The 21,796-nt window shown below is 43.4% G+C and overlaps 1 protein-coding gene across 1 annotated transcript in view; it reads right to left on the bottom strand.

Moving 5' to 3' along the window:
- Positions 1-21,796, bottom strand: part of CSMD2 (CUB and Sushi multiple domains 2) — a 531,569-nt gene that overhangs the window by 274,545 nt on the left and 235,228 nt on the right. Inside the window, 1 exon segment of the mRNA XM_030539111.1 lies at positions 1,845-1,957. Within this exon segment, the coding sequence (XP_030394971.1) occupies positions 1,845-1,957 (113 nt within the window).

Here is a 21,796-nt window from a genome sequence, read left to right as displayed (position 1 = left end):
CAAAAGTGGCATAGGGGCCTTGAGCTGTTCCTCTGAACAGGGCTGAACACTGCACCCCCGAGGACTATTTTTCATACAGATCCCTGCTCTGTTCTATGATTTAAACAAAACAAAAAAGCTGAACTCATCTGGCATCTCTTTGTAAAGAAGATAAAACACCATCTTCTTCCAAAGCACAAGTGGACAGTGTTCTTTACATCCCACTTCTAAACTTCAGTCCATGTTGGCCTCCTGTAACAATCCCCAACCCTCGCTCATTATCAGAATTTGAACCCAGGACCTTCAGCATCAACCTCTGCCATATGCACTGAATCGGCAGAGGTAGCAGGCTGATATTCTCTATGTGGATCAGCTGCTAGAAGGGGACATGACACACATTTGACATCCCCTACACACTTGAAAAGCTCCCCACAGCCTCCACATGCTGCTAGACATAGTCCCACACACTCAGTGCACTAGCCAAAGAGAGCTGGACATCATGTCCACAAAACTCATGTTGCTTTGGCTGGATGAGTGAGTTGTCCATCATACCCTCCAATGGAGCTTAGTAGCTCTGCAGCAGGCAGAGGGACTTACCACCAACACAATTTAAAACAGGCCTTAAACACAAAGGTTTTAATTCTTTTCTCCACTGTACCAGTTTGCAACTCCACCGCCTTCAATGCAGGTACTTTTGATTTAACCAGTGTGAGATCTAAATCAGGATCAGTCAAAATAAATCTGGGCTCTGACATTCTGACTGAGGGCTGGTCTACATTACAGTTGAGTCGATGTAACTTACATCGCTCTAGGGTATGAAAAAGACAAACCCCTGAGCGATGCAAGTTACATCGACCTAAGTTCTGTCCACACCAGCGGGAGAGCATCTGCTGCTGACATAGCTTCTGCCTCTTATTGAGATGGAGTAATTATACCGATGGGAGTGCGCTCTCCCGTTGGCATAGTGCAACTTCACCAGACAGGTCACAGTGGCCCAGCTGCACTGATGCAGCTGCGCCGATGTAACACAGTAGCGGAGATTCACCCCAAGTCAAGCAGAAAGCAATCGATAGGATCATTACAGAAAGACTCACTTAGATGGACACTTATCGAGGTAAATTAGCTACCCAAACGCATCCTGCAGACACTCTCTCCCTACATCTTCAAAGGTGAGAAAACAACTGATTAACTTGCTGTTTTCTATTGACAAAAAGAGAATGAGCCCAGGCCAGGGGCAAGTGCAAACAGAGTGAACGGATGTGTTTCTATTTTTTTTTATACATATGCACATTTATTTTCCAAGGAGATGCAGCCCCCATGCTCCTAGCAAGCTGCTAGGGTGGCCCTCTATGCCAGTGGTCCCCAACATTTTTCATCTGGCAGGCACCAGACGATGAGCCACCGAGGACTGTGGCTGGCAGGTGAGCATCCACCGAAATGCTGCCGAGAAGCGGCAATGTCAATAGGCGTCGCCACCGACAAGCAGCATCATCCAGAGGCGTCGTCGCCAAAATGCTGCCGATAAGCAGCGTCATCCAGAGACATCACCGTCGAAATGCCGCCGAAAATCAGCGGCATTTCAGCAGCAATGCCTCTGGATGACGCTGCTTCTCGGCAACATTTTGGTGGATACTTGTCTGCTGGACAGTATGTGGGTGCACATAGATGCCCTGGCGGGTGCCATGGTGCCCACAAGCACCGCGTTGGGGACTACTGCTCTATGCTGAAAAACATGGAAGAGGAAAGAAGTACCTGAGTTAGCCTGCTGAGTGTAGCTTTGAAGCTAAAACATCTCTCCCTCGAGCTGAAAGGAAGGATGTTAAAAACCATTGGTTAATGATTCAAAATGGTCAATAAGCAGTTACCTTGATACTGGGCACTGAACCCCTTCTGCCTGTGGTTCCCGTCCGATGTAAAGTGAAGTCGCAGCCAGTTTTTACTGCTGATTACTGGGGCGGGCAGATTCATTCCAGTAAACCTGTAAGAAAATCAACCAGTGATAGTCAAATGCATGTGGCTGGAAATGGTCTTCTGTGAACTTAACCAGAAAGCTGCCCTTCAGAGGTCACCCATGCAGGTGGTTGCCACTTTGAAGAAAATGGAACAAAAATACATAAACAGCATTTTCCTGCATAGTGTTACCATCTTCCACCTCAAGGACTTGTGCAGGGGCAGCACCCCAAAACAGTTCAGTATGCATTCCAGAAGGGGAAGTCAAAGGAAAAGCATCCCCATTTCAAAGGAACAGCCCAGGAGACACAGCAGAAAAGTGAGCTGGAACGCTTCCAAGAAGCATTCTTAGTTGATGAATGAGCCAGAAGAAATGCCGAGACCCATCTTGAATCCTGATCTAGAGCCACCCACCGGTGAGTTATCACTTGCTCTCCTTTTTTGGGCCTTTCAACTTCTGCTGAATGCAGGATAATATAGTGTGAAACGAAAGAGGAAGGTCATTAAACCACTCAAGGCTGCTTTTTGATCCCACTGTAAAAAATAATTTAAAAAAAACCATCTGCTTTTCCTGTGAAAAGTCCTAGGGATTTTTTCTCTCTCTCAGTTAGAAGGGTTATATTCATAACTGACTATGTCGCCCTCTCTCTCTTATTTTTAGGACAAGGAGTGCAGGTGACCAAGAACTGAGCATGTTTGGAGAGGGATTGGAAGTTCACATGCCAGCCACCACTGCTAAATTGACTGCAGAGTTGGAACCACAGGAACGTAGAGCAACACCAACAGACCCTGGCAGTTGGCGTGTGGGATCGAACCTGGTGGGGCCACTGGATCTAAATGCACAAGCCTCTACTGCATGGCTAAAAGCCATACAGCCCTTAACTACATCTGTAGAGAGGACTCATCTGAATCTGAGCACCAAACCCTAGCTTCAACGGGTTAAGCACCTGCTTAAATCCTTTGTATTCCCTGAGGCACCAGTGCAACAATCTGCCACTTCTCAAAACTTCCTCCTCCATCTGCCCCCCATCAACTTCATTTTTATTTTCTAAACTGAATTAGACTTTTAATTTAAAATGTTGAATCACAGCGGGATGGCCTCTGGCAGCATTATGCCCGATCACAGCTATTGTTGGTCATTAACATCCCCCAGGATTTGTACTGCAGGAGCACCAGAGATTAAGGGTTCCTAGTGCAAGGCACCATTCCCACACACAGTGAAGAGACAGCCTTCCTCAAAAAGTGTATACACCTACAGCTAGAATTTAAGGACACCCAGAAGTGCCTGTCTATCTATTTAATGTGCTTATATAGACACTGTAGGATCTGAGCACTTCCCAATCTTTAGTGAATTTATCCTCACAAGACCCTGAACAGTCGGTCAGTGCTGCTGTACCCATTTTACAGATGAGGAACCGAGGCACAGAAAAGCTAAGTGACTTGCTCAGGATGACATAAGATGTTTGTGACAGAACAAGAATTGAACCCACATCTCTGGCTATCCACAGCCACCGGATTCCTATCACTTTGCTACATGAATAGTGCCACTGAGATCATTAAGGCTGGTTGTGCATCAAGGTACCATTCAATGTGAGTGAGTTGCACAGTGGGCTGGGTACTGCTTGTGTAGGGATATGCATGTGTCCACATGTGTGCATGTGTACATGCAAAGACATGCAATTAATGAAGTGTGAGCATCACAATGCCATTATAGCTGGATTCTGCACATTTGGAGAAGAATTCTTCCTAATTTGTCTCTCTTCTTTAAAGCAAAAAGAATAACAATCCCCACCCTCGCTAGGGTTTCTGACCACATTAACTTCCCAACAGGTGAGGAGCACCAAACTGCTTTTTCAACACCACAAAAAGTGTAGTTAAGCAATTAAAGTGAGTTTTTTAATTGGTTCCAGTTAAATAGGGATTCACTAATGGAAACTGGCTCAGGAACCTGAAGGCCTCATCCTATAATTACTTTAATTGCATAAAAAATATATAACTTGAAGTTATACATGTGCACTGTGCTTCACATTTGACCCAAAGAAGAGAAATCTCTACAGGATATACAGGGACATTTTGTCTATGGGTGTTGTTGTTAATTATAACCTTCCTGGGTGTTAAAGCTTACATGGCATGAAGTGTTTTTATATAAACTTCAGGCCTGATCCAAAGCCTAAATTGACAAGAATCTTTCCACCGGCTTCCCTGGGTTTTGGATCAAGCCTTTCATGTCTTTGTATCACCAAAGAAATTTTTGTTTGTATCAGACTAAGGTCCGATCCACTGTGTTACGTTCTGGGTGATCCTGGATGCATGGTTCTGATTCGGTTCATTGTAACAAAGGTTGATGCTAGCAGTGAACTTGAATCTGGATCTGAACTTCCCCATAACTTGGAGATACAGAGATCTGAGGTTACAGTTTAGGACACAGGAATGTTGTCTCTCCCACCAACAGAAGCTGGGCTAATATCCTGGGACCAGTAAGGCTACAACAATGTCCCTCCCCCGCACACCTCAAACACTAGCCACTACTGACACTGGTGGCTGATCATACCAGGGCGGGAGGAGGTGTCAAATTACAAGCAAATACTTAGAACCGCGGCACTGGACTGGACAAATAATATTAACAAGAAAAGAGGGGGGAGAATCCTCTGAAAAACAAATGACTAACTGGAGCCGTGTATTTATGGGAAACATGTTCTTCGTCAGCAGTTAATAACTCATTTTTCACCCTGCGGATGGGATCCCACAGGTTTCAAATAATCACTAGGAAGCATTAATGGTTAATTGATACTGGAATAATTAATTAAAATCAAACACATATTGAACGGAAGCAGCTGCAAATGCCTTGGATTACAGACACAAAATCTCAGATGCAAAAAGGCCAGATTGCTCAGTGGGTGTGAATCAGCATAGCTCCACAGATTTCACTAGACCTATGCCGCTTTACACCAGGGGAGGATCTGGACCCAAAACGTCTTTCAGTAATTCTATGGTTTAGCATTTGTATTGAGGTAGCATCTAGAGGCCCCGGCGAGGATGCTAGGCCATCTAGCAATTCCTTCTCCAAAGTGGAGTGCGTGACGTTTCACTGAACTGCGCAGAAGGAAGCCAGTTCTGTTTCTGGCAGATGGAATTTGGGAGCAGAGATGCTGCTACACTTGCACAGGGCAGAGTTTAAGGCTGTGGCACATATTCTGCAGTGTGCAGTGTTGGGCTAGATGGGGACTTGTGGGGTCGTACTATGATTAGCCTTAGATTTTCATTCCTTAACTTTTCAGGGTTGTGTTTGGTATATAACCCATACAGCACCCTTATATGACACACAACGCAGCTCTATTGTCTATTAATAAAGGGGAAAGCGAATTCTAGAGGCTTAACTGCACGGAGCTATCCAGACAATAAATTATGACTTTTCTCCTTTCTGCGTTCCCAAAGACACATTTCTACTATATGATGCACAATGAATTTCCAGCCCCTGCCATTAGCCCAATAAATGATTGCATTTCTAATAGCTCAGTGAGTCACTGGAATAAATGAAAGTCTATTTTGGATACTTGCTACTGTGCCTTTCTGGATAATATCTGAAAAAGAAGACGACTACTAGCTATTTTGAAGCCTTTTTAAATATTCCCAAGTTTTTCCTGCCAGCATCATCAGGAGACATGAATCACCTGATTAAGTATTCAGCTTCCTGAATATGGTGACATGTTAACTGGAAATTCTAAGGTTTTTGGATGACTAGCTGGCTACCTATTTTAAAAAAACCCAACATTACTCACTCATGGATGTACAGTGTTCATTCTAAATTTAGCCCCTTTTTAATACAGGGAGCATTCAGACCAGGGTGCGGATAAGAAGATGATGTACAAAGTGCTGAGGCTTAGAAAAGACTGAATACTTTTTCGGGAAGCAAGGTGAAATGGAGGTGGGGGGGCAAAGCCACATGATGGTTTTGGTTTGAGCAGCAGTGGGTTTTCACACCTGTTATTTTTTTGCCCTCATGTTCAATGATTCCAGGTGGGAGGGGGAAAAAACCAACCCCAAGTCAGCTTGATCATCACTGATTTCCTAAGACAATGCTTCACGCTAGTGCTGTGAGGGCCGTATTTTCAGACATCGCAATTTATGTCATACCTAAAGAAAAGTGCCTAAGACCCAGAAAATGCAAACCACTATTTAGAATGCTGCTCCTGCAAAACAACCTGTTAGCATGTACCAGAGCCAGCCCAGTGCTGAGCACATCCTGTCAGCTGTTGAGCACTCTCAGCTCCCATAACCAAAGTAAAGGACACTCAGGATCTGATTCTATTCTCACTCCTAATGAAGTGAATCAGGAGTCCCGTCCTGGTTGCTCTTGTCGTTAACAGCAATAGCCTTTGACACTGGGTTCTGTTCCACTCCTTATATGACCTTCAGCAAGTCACTTAATCTTTGTGTCTCAGTTTCCCATCTGCGAAGTGAAGATAATCATACCTCCTTTACTGTTTAATGTCTTGTCTATTTAGAGGGGCAGGATGTGCCTCAAGATTACATGTATGTAGAACACTTAGCAGAAGCAGTTGCTGATCTCAGCTGGAGCACTTAACTGCTACTGTAATACTAGTATAAACAACAGGCAACTACTCCTTTGAAGTTAATGGAGTCACAACCGGCATAAGACTCTTAACTTGAATGTGTTTATTCCAGATTTACACTGGTGTGAGTAAGAAGAGAATTAGGACCCCAGTGTTTTCCAGGAACTACTCAGCGGCTTACAAAACTGCCTGTGAAAAATCTGTTAAAGTCAGAAGAGGGGCAAAGATTTTCACAGATTTCATCCCAGAAACCTTCTAGCATTGTTAATAATCACACCATTAAAGCAATTTCCCTTAACTGGAATGGAATTCTCCAAGTTAAATACAGCTCATCGGCATCCTTTCTTACATACTACAGAAAGGTTAATGCCCCCAAACATTTGCCCTTTAAGCAAACTCAATGAAGTGTGGTCCCCTGATCTAAACTATTTTACTTGTTTTTTTCTTCCATTCTTGTATTTTATATTGGATTTAGTCATTACACATTTATACTGCTCGCTCAGCCATTCCTTCCTCAGCATGATCAGTATTACTGTATGCATACCACATTGATTAATCTCTGGTTCTCAGGCACCATTATCCATTTATAATACCCCATTCCCGTTTTACTTAGTTTCCATTTTTCCCTCTAAATCAATAAAATGTAAAAATGTGACACAGAAGCAGTAGAATACGAGAAGGAGAGTATTTCCAGATAAATGCCAATTTATGCACAAGCACCCCCAAATTACTGGCATTATTATTAATTTGCATTATGGTAGCTCCCAAAGGCCTCTGATGAGATCATGAACACGTTGTGTAGGTGCTGTGCAAACAGATGATGAGAGAGACCCTGCCCTAAAGACTCCAATTCAAGAAAGCAACCCTATTTAGGACAGCACGTAAGCAAGTGTTTTGTTGTAAATCAAAGGGACTTAAGCACATGCTCAACTTCAAGTATATGCTTAAGTGATGTTCTGTATAGGAAGAATTAACCCAAGTTGAAACCCTTTAGCGATTCGGGCTCCAAATAGGGAAGACAGATAAAGGAGTGGACAAAGGTAGATCTTTGTCCCTGTTTTACAGACTGGGAACTGAGGCATTGGGAGCTGAAATGACTTGCTTACGGTCACAAAATATGTCTGTGACGGAGCTGGGAATTGAACCCGTATCTCTTAAGAACTAATGGGGACTATAAAGAAATGTTCCCTGCAGACAAGTTATTATATAACTGGCCCCTCTGGGGTTTCTGGCACCTTCCTCTGAGGCAGACCAGCAGTCTAGTTGTCTTTCCCCATGTTCCTACATGCACGAGCCCTGGTGATCCCAGACCCCTGCATTTTATACAGGCACACCTAGAATTAATGCCTCCTCATGCTTAGTATCCCATTCAAGCAGGGCTGCAATATATGTAATTAGAAGCTGGCAATCAAAGAAGAGATCATCTGAGCTGCCAGCCTTTGTGCTGAATAAATTAAACACAAGAAACCCCATTTCATTTGGTTAATTGCAAATTCGATAGGAATTGTGCAAAGCTTTCCCTCATGCAAGGGCCATAATGAACCTCTTAACAAAGCCGCTCCTTTTCTAACAGGTTTGTATCTTCAGGATGAGGCCTTTAATGGACTTCCGTTTATAGCCACTGCTCTCACTTAGGGTCCCTTGGGGATTCTGAATCCTTCATTTAAATGGGCATGTCCAGAGTGAGAGAGCTCCTAAAGAAATTCTTGTGTTACTCTTGTACATTAAAGTCAAAATTTCTCCCGCACCCTTGGAAAAAGAACATTGACAAAGGGCTTGCGTGATCTGGTTTGCAAAGTCACCATGCTATTGTAACTCACCTCCTGGGTGTGGAGCTCTGTCCCCTCTAGTGGCACTGAATCCATTTGGTGATTAATGAGTCTGCTCTACAGCCATGGCTAAGGGCTATATAGCTTTTAGCTCATGCAGTTAGATCCAGTGGCCCCAGGTTCGATCCCGCCCGCCAACTACCAGGGTCTGTTGATGTTACACGATGTTCCTGTGGTTCCTCTCTGCAGTCAATTTACCAGTGGTGGTTGGCATGTGAACTTTCAATCCAGCATTCTTCAGTGTGGATTTCCACTCCTTGCCTCACAGCCTAGGAGCGCAATGCCTTTTAGCCCCTTGTGTACCTGCTGTGGATTGTGGCAGATGTTTGACTAGCGCAAGAGAAAGCTGCTGCATTTAACAGGCAGTGAAAAATGTCTATTTTATTCTACAGAGGTTCTCATCGTGTTCTCTAATTGTTCTCTTATCCTTCCCCCAGGGGACAACGTCTGTGTAGTGAGGCATGCGCATGTGTGTACACACACACACACACAGTTTGTTAGAGAAGGCAAGGTCAAAGAAATGTGCCTCCACTTTGAGCAGAAGGTGGTGAGATTGGTGATGGCCCCTGGGCGAGTTCATTCCAGTCTTAGGTCACACCCTAGAAAGCCCTGCATCCTGCACAGGTGAGTATTAGCCTTATTGTAGAGTTTCACTGTGCCAGAGGAGCAAAGCTGTTGACCGTGGTCTCCATCTCAGAGTTTTAGTTAGTCTTTTCGCTACTCTGGGCCCCGCAGACAGTTGGAATTGCAGGCAAACAGAGGCTGGCCGACTGTACTTACTGCAGCTGGGATTTAACTATCACCTCTTCCTCTTGTGAGGAATACCATCAGATCTCAGACTACTATGAACAGTCAGGAGGACCTGTCTTTTCTGCAAGATCCCTACAGTGCAGCACTCCCTTGCTCCACAGTGGGTTAATCACTGGCTCAGAAAGAAGAGCACCTGCTCTTTAAATATTCAATACTACTTTCTGAAGCACCAGATGGTCTTCCTTAAAGGCCTCTGTGAAGCAGCCAATAAAGGGTTACAGGTACCTGCCTGTCATGTAACCCAGCAAGGGGTTTAACAGTAGGGTGTGCCCTGGAGAGCAAGGGAACTGCTTTGCTTTGGTGTTGCAAGTTTTCTGTTTAACCCATAACTCATGCCCAGAGTCACAGAGCAAATCAGAGGCGAGCACATCACTGCAATGTGCTGGGCTGGTCAGACTGCCAGCCAGCTTCCAGTCTCCCAGGCAAATTTTGGCCCAGATGGACCATGCTCAATTTATGAAACATGACAGTCACAGTGCAAGGAAGGATTGCATTAGGTTGGATACAGTATCTCTACCTGCACATTAATCTATCCTTTCTGTAGGCAAAAGGCCATATTTCAGATGCTTCTTCCTATCCTAATGCATTATTTATTATTATTCACTTCATCTGTACTTTTACCTTTTCAGCCAAATTTCTACTCAAATCATCTTGAGAGGTGAACTGGCATTAATTCTGAACACTGTACTTTAGGATATTCACCCTCTTATGGTTAAGCATGAAGTGAGAATCTCTAACACCTCATTCACCTGTGACATTGGACGGACTTCCACAAAGATAACAGATAATTAGGTCAAGTTGTTCAAGAGTAAAAGCCAGGAAGTGGGGGAGGACAAAACAAGCATCCCTAAGTACAACTCCATAATTCTGAAAGAGAAATGAATCAACCTGGAGTTCTCCTATGGAGCTTGATGTAATGCTGGGTGCTCAGACTGAGCTTAAGTCTTTGACAGTCCCTGGATATTAACACTTGAACTGCCATTGGGCACGGAACTCCTGCCCATTGCAGCACTAAGGAAAAAAATACACCGGTAAGACTAACAGCAATGCCTTTCAATAGCACCATCTATCCAAGGACCACAAAGCATTTTACACACATGAACAGTGTCTTCTGGCTCCCTCATCCCACCGCCCTGCGAAAGAAAGGAATTAAATTACGTTCTCCTTTTATAGACAGGGAAACAGAAGCACCAAGAGGTTACTGGCCTGATCTTCAGAGGTGCTAAGCACCCACAAATCCAAATGAAGCTAACAGGAGCTCAACATCTTTAGAGAAAACAGCCCATATGTGACTTGCTCTAGGGCATTCACTGAGGCAGAGGCAGGCAGCTGTTTTCCGATTCCAGCCTTACAGATCTCAGGTGAATCCTGGTCCCACTGAAGTCAATGGCAAATCTTCCATTGATTTCAATTTCTTCTCTGAATTTTGCATCTTAGACCCACCTCTAGGGCCAGACCCTCCATTGCTGTAAATTGGTCATAACTCTACTTACTTCAAGCTCTCACCATCTCCCTGTTTACATAAATAGAGCTTCATCATCTGAGGAGCCAGCCTCTACTTTCCAATGCTTGAGTGCTGAGTCCTTCCTAGACAGTTTGCAGCCTTTGAGTACATCTGCTGGTATCCCTCATAAAAGCTGATGCTGAAAGTGACACTAAGTCCTTTTATCATTAGGTTTGCACTCCTTTTCTGGTTGTATTCCCTTGAAAGATGACACTACTTCCACACAGCAGCAAAAAAATCAGCCGTGGCTGTCGACTTTAATTACGGTCTGCTCCCAGATAACTTTGCTGGCTAAAAACAATCAATATTTTTTGCAAGAGAATTACATTGTTGTTAATTTTTTATTTTTAAAGTGACACAGATTTGATCTCCCCAGCTCATCGAAAATAAAATTATAAACCAGAGTCTTAGGTGGTATATATCGGTGTAAAGGAGATACACCAGTTACCTTAGCTAAGAATCTGGCCTTACCTATTTTCTCTGCAATTTATTTTCCTGACTTACAAAATGTTTCAAAATTAGTTCACTCCCCCACAGCCTATCATTATTGGACTCCTCATACCAAACTGGTTCATTAAAATGAATCTAATTAATTTATTTACATGCCCACTGGCATTTTTGAAATTATTAAATAGCTTCACAGTAATAAGGAGAAGTCTGGATGCTAAAGATTTCTTGTTTAATTTAACACCCTTTGTGTACACACCCCCTCCCTCCCCACACATACACGTTAAAGCAAACGGTCCAGTTTACTTCTATTACTTCATTCTCAAGGAGGATTTTGCTCCCATAAATGCAACTCTTAACTCCATTCACAGACAAGAACTAGAAAGATGCAACTATTCTCTACACAAGGATTTTCTGCTGTGACGTATGAAAGATTTGGGATTGTATATAGATTTAGAGCACTTACAGAAATCAGCTGTTAAACAGTAAGCGAACCTCAGCCTTGAGTATAGTGGTGCTATAGCCCAGTTATAAATCAACCAAGAAACTTTACTCAAAACTTATCCTGACCCTAAACTTTGAAGTTCAACAATTTTGGATAACTCTAAAATCTCTCTTAATACACAAACACTCTACATATCCAGTGGCACAGTCCTTAAAAGAGCATTATCGCATTCTGGTGCAGGAGAAATGCATACCAGTGACGAAAGTGAAAACAAGGCATCTGCTGGTAATATTCTTAATGCCTGTCTGGGTACCAACAGGTGGCGAAGTTATATGTATAACTAAGAGGAAAAAATCCTGCTGCAATATTACTTCTGAAATGGACCCAGCAGAGATGGATCCCCACTCAGACCCATACAGGAGAAAAAAGAAAGACTCTTACTCCCGAAGAAGAATTTGTTTTAAAAGGTGTCTGGCGTTATTCTAGCTATTAGCCAGATACACAGCCTCCTATGACCCTGCTCATCATCTTGCAAAAAGATTTGTACTGGTGACTTCAAAATAAGAGTTGTGCCCAGTACCCTCAGATATTAAAAATAGATATTCCAGGCCATGGCCTTTGGCAATTTTTTTTAATAAGTAGCAAAACTTGGTGTTTATATAGCTCTTTTCATTCCTAAGTCTCAGAGCCCTTTACAAAGGAGAGAAAGTATCATTACACTCATTTACACAATGGAGTTGGAGTGAGTTACTAATGGCCACACAAGGAGCTGGGAACAGAACCTACGTCTGCTGAGACTCAGATCCCTAGCCACTCAATAGCCTGCCCTCAGGGCTGGCTTTAGGAACTGCGGGGCCCAATTCAAATACTTGGAGGCCTTCCGGGTCTTTGGTGGCACTTTGGTGACAAGGGGTCCTTCACTCGCTCCAGACTCCCCGCTGCTCAAGTGCCGCCAAAGACCTGGACCCCTGCTGGGTAAAAAAATTTTTTTTCAATTAAAAAGGTGCCTGAGGCACGGGGCCTGATTCTGGGGAATCGGCCTAAAGCCAGCCCTGTCCATATCTACTTTGCTCCAGCTAGCTGGAATAATAATGCAGTGAAGCCATGGCAGCATGGGCTAGCCACTGGAGAGTGGGGCCAGGGTACCAAGCAGGCCTGTATTGCTGTGACTTCACTGCTATTGTTATTTGAGCTACCTGGATCAAAGCTAGCATAGGTATATCTGAAAATACTGCCGTCATAAATTACTGCATTGTAGACATGTCCTCAGGCATGAGAAGTGATGGTCAGTGAGCAGTCTATGGACTTCCTGGTCACACACCCAACCCAGGAGCCAAATACTGTCCATTATGGGGGGATGGTTTTGTGATGTGGTCACATGTACAATAACTTATGACTATTGGACAGACATCCGATGGAAATGGCTTTCACTCACAATTGAGCTGCACTGGACTGTGACCTGAGAACTAGAAATGAACACTTCACATCCCCTTCACCAATTAGCTGAGCTAGTCTTAATGCAAATGTTCTTACAGTGACTTGATACAAGACAACATATGTCAACATGACATGGCCTTAACAACAGAAAAGAATGGGAAGCCCATACAATGCATAGACACAATAAACAGCCATAAGAATGGTTACAAAAGAAGGTTTAGCCTAGTAGGACGGATAGATCAAATTATATATATAAAAAAGTGCTTGCCATGGTATTTCTATTACTTCAATAACATTAGGTTCAAGCCATAGAAAAAGAAAGGTAACTAATATGATTATATTTATTGTATTCAGGAGAAAACAAACACTAATTTAACCCCAGGTGAAATGGTTAATGCATCTGAAAGCTGCTAATGCCCTGTGCATATCCCTCAAAGAAATTTGCTACAGTTCTATTACACATTCCTCTAACCTCTTTCCACCTTATTACCAATGCTACAGAGAGTGCTTTCTCTCAGGACTCACACAGCTAGTATGGTGACAGCAAAGAGCCACTACATTTTTATTAGTTATAGTTTTAAATAATAAATGCTGTGTGTGCGCACGCGTCCACACACGTGTGCATGCATGTGTGTGAGTGAGAGTGAATTTAATTGTGATTTCCACAGGACCTAGTTCTATGCTTAAAGTTAAGCACAAGCTTAAGTGCTTTGCTGGGTGAGAGGCAGTGGTGCTGGACTGATAACCCAGGAATCAGAAGTTCTCTCTTTAACCATAGATTAGGCAGAGAATGTATGACAGCAGGGCATGTATTTACACAATGGTCAACCTTGAACTTCAAAGACCAACCCTAAGGAGGAGGAAGACAATTCAGTCTTCATGAGTCCTTGGCTGGCCTCTCTGCTGGGAGTCTCCCCCTGGGTTTTTATGATGGTGGTTTCTTTGGGAACTGGACCTTGAACATTCAATTTCAGCCACTACTGCTTTCAAATCCACAATGACTAACTTACTTAGACCCTTCTGAGCATTTGCTGGGGTAGCAATTCACTGGAAAATGCTCAGGTCCAAAGGGTCATTAACCTTCACCCTACTTCTAACTGTCATATCCACAACTGGAATGCTCAAAACCCGGGGTCAACACATTCTTAGGGTCCTGCAGAGGGCCTGATCCAAATTCAACTGAAGTCCCTGGGAGTCTTTCCATTGACTTCTATGGGCTTTGGGTCAGGCCATTAATAACTGACTAAATCATTTTACCAGCCGCTGTTCATTGACTATTTATAGACATTCAGGCCCAATCTGACAAGCTGCCAAAACCTGGAAGGAAATGGTTTCAACAATAAGATAGGGGAGGAGGCTCTCACTTAAGTGAAGGCTTAGTCGTCTCCTTGAAGTTGCAAAGGATACTCCCCAACGCTTGTCTGGATGTTCAAAGATGCTAGCCCCAGGAAGTAAGACACTGTTAGTGACCCACATACCAGGGGCTGCCACTCAACCAGCTCATGCACTATTTAGGACTGGCTGCAAGTGGCTTTCCTGCAGCATCTGAAGCAGCATTTGATGCGGTTCACGACTTTCCTGCAACTTCTCAGCTATGCCACAGAGGTAAATTAAGCTCCAAAACATTCACCAATTGACCCTTGCATATAGGCAGTCCCATGCAAAAACACTGCAAGAACAATAAAATAGCCACAGACATTGCAGTCACAAGGCCCACTAACTGGCCGCAGGGATACATTGGAGAGCTGATCACAAGTGGACCAGGAGCAGGAGTGTCTCTCTGCAGGCACGGTGCTTCCATCAACACCTTGAGGATGAAAGGGACTGATGGGCTGTGCCGGGAGAGGTGCTGAAACCTCCCAAGGAAGGCACAAGCCTGGCCTAATGGCTTCTGCCTCAAAGCAGAAGTCTTAACTAATCAAGTGACAAACGGCTCCTCTGGTGAGAGGAGTCTGGAGCAGCCCATCCTTTGAATTATCTTCACTTGTTTCTGCAGTGAGACGCTGACTGATGGAAACAATACAGCAAAGGTAGGAGATACGACAAACTGCTCACCCTTCCCATCACATCAGCAAACAGAGGCTGGGAAGACGTCTTTAATTTTTTAAATAAACGGTCTGATGAATCTTGGTACTATTACAATGTCCTTCTTAGTCTAAGACTAGAGACTGTCCAGATTGCTTATACAGTGCTAATGCATTCTACTTACAGAATGATAGTTATCATGATAGTTACTCAGACTAACTCGAGCTACTCTACACTCTAAAGGGATGATGCATATGAGCACTCAGCACTGTTTTCTTTGTTATTTTTCTTCACAGCGCCAAGAACAATGGGGTTTGTTGAGCACCAGCTTGACTGGGGCTCCAAAAAGGGCTACCGTAACATGAATAGATTAACACGAGTCTTTCCATTGGCTTCAGTGGGTTTTTGATCACGCCTCAGAGCTGCTCTCTGTAGGTATTCCACGTTTTACGTGCTTGCTTTAGTGATGGAAAATAAGTGTTTACTCCTTTGCTCTCCCACTACCCCTGCAGAGCCAATGCAGTTGGTTGAGAGCTAACTGGATTCTAGTCTGCCTTCTAAAGCAGCTACGTTGACAATCCTAACTCGTTACAGAGCCAAATTCTGGCCCTCGCTTACACATGGGCACCTACAGTGAAGGCTAGAGATGGAAAGTTTTCATTGCTTCTTTCACTTCATTCCCACTGCACAGCCTTTTTGGCTTTAATGTCTCCAGCTGATGCTGATTCAACATGGCCCTCTGGCAGCTTGTTCCACTGCCTAATAATTGTCCTGACAACTGTAAAATTATTTCTTGTTCTATCTTCGACTACTACAGAGAATAAGCCTTCCCCCTTCCTCTTTGGTATATTCACACATGGTTTTATAGTTATTATATAGTTATTGTGTCTTCCTCCATCATCTTTTACATGCCTCTCTGTGGAGATCTCGTTTTCCAAACCGTTTTTGGTTGCCTTTCTGGGAATTCCTTTCCAAACGATTATTTATCCAGAACAGGCATCACCCCTTGCAACAGCTCCCAGGGGAACAAAATGTGTCCTTCTAGCAACCAACAAAATAAACCCGAATATGTATATATAAGAGCTTGAAGAGGTTTGCTGATATTGGGGTTCCAGGTTTATTGGACATTCAACTTTCCAGAGACCTGCATAAAGAGAGAGACTGGATGTGGGGAAAGGGCTCCTCTGAAGACTGTATCTTGGAGTATCTGACGAAGTGGGTATTCACCCACGAAAGCTCATGCTCCATAAGGTGCCACAGGATTCTTTGCTGCTTGTATCTTGGAGGGCTACTTCAGCAAATGAAACTATGAAACTCTAGGGGGCAAGGGAAGATGCTACGCACTGTTCCACTATTCCACCCTTCATTGACTACCCCTTTCACATCCCAGCTTCCTTCTCTTAGTTACACTGTGCATTGTTGCTCTTATTTTCCACCACCAGTGATCAGACTCTGGTAACTGTCATGGCCACAAAGTTTAAATGTTTTTATTATTGTACAGTAGTTCCTCGGTGAGATCAGGAACCCCGCTCTATACAGTATTTACATATAGTAAATAGTCCTTGCCCTCGACGGACATTACAGCACAAAACAGAACTGGTACTGGGACAAGACTGCCTTATTCTCTTGGTGACAATTACAACATAAGCATATTTTGCAGTCCTCTTCCTAGCTCAACAGGGGATTATTAAGAAAGGGATAGATAATGAGACAGAAAATATCATATTGTCTCTTTATAAATCCATGGTACGCCTGCATCTTGAATACTGCATGCAGATGTGGTCGGCTCATCTCAACAAAGATATACTGGAATTGGAAAAAGTTCAGAAAAGGGCAACAAAATGATTAGGGGTATGGAACAGCTGCCATATGAGGAGAAATTAATAAGACTGGGACTCTGCAGCCTGGAAAAAAGATGACTAAGGGGGGATATGATAGAGGTCTATAAAATTATGACTGGTGTGGAGAAAGTAAATAAGGAAGTGTTATTTAGTCCGTCTCATAACACAAGAACTAGGAGTCACCAAATGAAATTAATAGGCAGCAGGTTTAAACCAAACAAAAGGAAGTATTTTTTCACACACCACACAGGCAACCTGTGGAACTCCTTGCCAGAGGATGTTGTGAAGGCCAAGACTATAACAGGGTTCGAAAAGAACTAGATAAATTCATGGAGGATAGGTCAGGATGGGCAGGGATGGCGTCCCTAGCCTCTGTTTGCCAGAAGCTGGGAATGGGTGACGGGATGGATCACTTGATGATTACCTGTTCTGTTCATTCCCTCTGAGGCACCTGGCATTGGTTGGAAGACAGGATAATGGGCTAGATGGACCTTTGGTCTGACCCAGTATGGCCGATCTTATGTTGCCTATGTGACTGCAGCAAATTCTCTTTCCAACAGGCAAATGGGGAAAGCAATGGTGGATTTTGACCTAACCATCATCTCAGAACAAAGCATTTTGGTTTAACTGACACACAGAAATAAAGGGTGGAAATTTTGCCTTTGAATGCACTGATTGCAAAGGGCTGACAGATTGAAGCAATTACCTGTAATGACTCAATGTTTGAATAAAACATGCTAAGTCAATAAACACATTCAGATATTGTGGTCATTTGCTAAAATATACACACAGAATGGCAAAGAGAACGCAGGCCCTTCAGATTAAAATCAACACTGCTCTCTGCTACTTTGTACTAAACAGGATTGCCCATTAGTTGTGTGCATTACTGGCAGCACTTATCGGCTCTTTCTAGACCTCCAGCCACCAGACACATTATCAGGGTCCTATTTAGGGCCTAATGCAAATCTCACTGAAGTCAAAGGGAGTCCTTCTATTGGCTTTGGATCAGGTTATTAGTATTTGTCTTGAGTTCATTTTACCAGCAGTCCTTTGCTGGGTATTCATTCTCCATGCACTAAATAAATATATATGTGGTCTTTCTGGCCCTGTCTGATGAGCTGCCAATCTCCTGGAGGAAATAGTTTTAATGAGAAGCTCTTGCTTTACATGGAAGTTTGTTGTTGCCTCCTTAAATTCCCAAAGGGTCAAAAAATTGTACACACACATGCACCCAATGCAGACCAAAGCCGAGATTTTCAAAAGCAACTGGCAACGTCGGGTGCCCCAAGAATTGTTTGGGTCGCTAACTTGAAACGTCAATTTTCAGAACCTGCCCTCTGATAATCAGGTCCCTTTCTTACGAGTTTCAAGCTGCACACCCAGTATTTGGGGTACTCAAAAATTACTAGCCACTCTTGAAAAGCTTGACCCAGAGCCCAGCAGGGTGAGCTGCTGAGCCACATGTAGCTTAGAGAAGTCTGATTTGCCTCTGTGCACAATGCCTCCCTGTCTGAAAAGCCAGAGAAACGGTTAAATGACAGAGCTCTAGGTACAAAAATGCCTCTAATTGTAATCAGTCACTGTGCACAACCCAGCTTCAATGGGAACACTTGTTTGATTTTCCAAAAACTCTTTTTTTTTTTAAACCTGTGCTCTCTCATCAAGCTTAATGAGGCATTCATCTATCCAGGCTCACACTGGGTCCGGGGAACTGAAAACAAAGCCAAGAAGTCAGCAGCAAAGATGCTTTGTGGTTCCAGATGCTAATCCCTCTGTCAGCATGGGAATTTTGACGTGTTGAGCATGGACCGCGTGAGGGGAATCTGCTTGCACCCTGGGATTCACAGCTATGACAGGACAAAATAGGTGTTCTGTGGGGTAGGGAGAGATGTGCAGTATTGTATCTTGAACTCAGTTTTATGATCCCTCCACTTTGGAGCCCCCTCCTCCTGGATATTGCTAAGTCTTCTCCGCAGTGTGAACAGGGACTGCCCCAATTCAAGGCAGCATGGCATGTAGTTAGCCACTCCCCTTTCGTCATCTTTCCCCATTCACCACTGTGACATAGCCTGTCACTGTTAATGCCAACAGTGTTTACTTTGGCTAGGGAACTTCACCAGTGATAGAAAGATCTACCAAGGCACTGAAAACACAATAGCATGCAGAACACACTCGATCAGGGCACGCAAACTCGCTTGATCAAAAACTCAAAAGGGCGAGCAAATTAACAGGGCTAATATTTTACCTAATTGTTAGCCTGAGGGAATTAGCATTCAATAAATCAGGTAAATACAGATGTGAATGCCTTGGAATGGTGGAAGTTCGGGAAACAACCCTAGATCTTCTTATAAACAGAGGAAAGCGTAGAACATCATCTGGAATTAGAGTCTGATGCTCATAATCCTCGTGGGAAAAGGATTATCCATTACTGTGCTTTGAGTACTGCCTTTATGTGAATAAAAAGAAGAGAAATCCCTTACTTTGGATCTGCAACATCTCCAACTGATACACACAGACCCAACCCAAACGCAATCCATTTTGCTACCCTAATTTCTCTAAGAATGATCACTTAATGATTCTCTGATGAAGCGTGGTCTGCCTGAGACACATGCAATTCTGAGCTCTTCTTCAGAAGGTAACAAACCCCCAATAAAACATATATCCCTGAACATGAGGCAAGGAACTGGGAAAGCATTTCAAACCCTACAGAAAGAGAGAACATCCCTTGGACGGAAACTACGATTTCATGCAGGAGCAAGGAGCTGTTTTGCTTAGCAGTGTGAAAGAAAGTGCATTCCTTTTAACTTACCACAGACATTGCAATAAGAAATCCTATTAAACGGACTTGAAAAACACCCAACATCCTTAAGCATTATTGTGCTTTTTGATAGTCAGACATCTACCAATTTACAGAGACAGGTTGTTTTCTGGAGTAGGCATAATCATAATTCTTTATTAATTATCACATTTCCACTGCACTGTGCATCAGAGCAACTAGCAAGAGCTAAGAAGAGTCTATCCCAGATTCTTCTGTACTGGAATAATCCCTCATTCTTATGCACCTTTCAGCCTCAAACACTTCACAGGCTGTAGACAATGGGTTGCACTTTAAATGTTTCTCCCAGCATGAAAGTTCATAGCAGCTCAAGTCTGTTTGTTTTTGCACTTAAACTGGGGGTGGGGGAGGGGGAGAGAATAAAACAAAAACCTTTAAAGACAGTAGAAATTTTACAGTGCATCTAACCAGGAACCAGGAACACAAAAACAAAACCAAAAAACATTAAAAGCTTTTAAAGTAACTCTACTGTATACACGATACTGTCATCACTCAGCCACTTCTGGGGCAGAACACAACAGCTGTTTTGCAGTGCACAGCAATGCTATACACCCTAATCAAGAATACTGTATCCAGCTGGAATCATAGGGAATTCTGGAAAAGTAAATTTAGTTACTAAAACTGGCATTTACCCAGCTTACTAGGGTGAACCTGTGTGCTTTTCCAGTAAGAAACATGGGATCTTTATTTTTAAAGGACTGTCCATTTTTCATTTCATCCAGAACACAGCAACTCCAGCAGCACATATTCCCTAGCATCATCCAGAGGTGTTTGTTTAGTATTGAAAGAGAGAAGACCACCTCCTACTGAAGAACCATTACCACTTCTTGCAAGGCCATGATTTTCATTGTATGGGGTGCCCCACTTGGATATTATCCAGGCCCAAGCCTGGTTGGCTTGTGAGGTTTACTGAAACCACAGAACAGAGAGGGATAATTGCAGGGCATTGGCCATCTCCTTTGCTGGTATAAAGTGGCATGGCTTCACTGAAGCCAATTTATACCAGCAGACAATTCGCTCCAATATTACAGTTTCCTGCAAAGATGGATCTAAACCCCCCAGAATATATAGGATAGTTTGGATTCAGATCCGAGCTTTGCAGCTAAAGTTCAGCTCTATTTTTGGTATGGGGAGGGGATTCTTCCCCTCTCCCCATTATATCCAGATGTTTGGTTGGGTTGGATGGTTTTAAACATGCCATCTTAGTTTTACATAACTAACAAGGGTGGCTTTAAGATTCTCACACGCATTTCTGAGAATCAGGCCCTAACCTTCCATCTCTCAGAGAACATTGCATTGCATGCAAACCAATTGCAGTCTGCTCTTTTCTAATAGCAGCACTTAAAGCTTGTCCTTAGACATTAGCCTCCAGTAATGGCTTACTGAATCACAATACTCGCTTCTCTGCTAGCAGCTGCCACAGGAATGTTTTCGAAATTCTTAGCTTGGTATCCGTCAGTTGTAATAACCTACCATACGAAACAAGGCAAAATAATGCTTTCCTAAATATTGGGTTTCAACAAAAACTCATTGCGGCCACAATTCCTTCAAGGTTAAGGCTGTTTTTGTACATTAACGGCATCAGATATATTAACTATCCACTGCCGAGTCTCTGCTGTGGTTATTAGAAAATGGATGTCAGGCATGTGACAAGGTGAGGTTTTGCTCGCTCTCCCAGCAGATGGAGGAGCAATGCGGCTGGCTGCAGCGGCTGGAAATGAGACATGCTGGTTTTGCAGCAATAAAAACATACTTGAGAAAATTTAAGCACAAGCCTCCAGAGTTTTATTATTTAGGTTTTTGGTTGTTTAAGTTTGGAAAGGAAACGGACCCTCAGCACAACAGCCAGCCTGTGAGTTAGGAAGGACAGACATCCATCATGGCCTACTGCTAAGCTTTTCCACACCGGCCTCTGAACCAACCGGCATAGGCCGCTGTCAGAGACAGGACCCCGGATTAGAGGGATGGATCCATTATGGCAATTATAGTCTTATCTCTAAGGCCACCACTAACCTACACACAACACAATGCATGCTCCACCATTTTAGGATGGTCTCATGGGTCAGACAGTATGCTGTCACTCAGGATGTCTGGGTTCATTTCTCTACTCTGCCACAGA

The sequence above is a fragment of the Gopherus evgoodei genome, chromosome 20 (assembly GCF_007399415.2).
Source record: "Gopherus evgoodei ecotype Sinaloan lineage chromosome 20, rGopEvg1_v1.p, whole genome shotgun sequence".
NCBI lineage: Eukaryota > Metazoa > Chordata > Testudines > Testudinidae > Gopherus > Gopherus evgoodei.
This window is presented reverse-complemented; position numbering and strand designations above follow the sequence as displayed.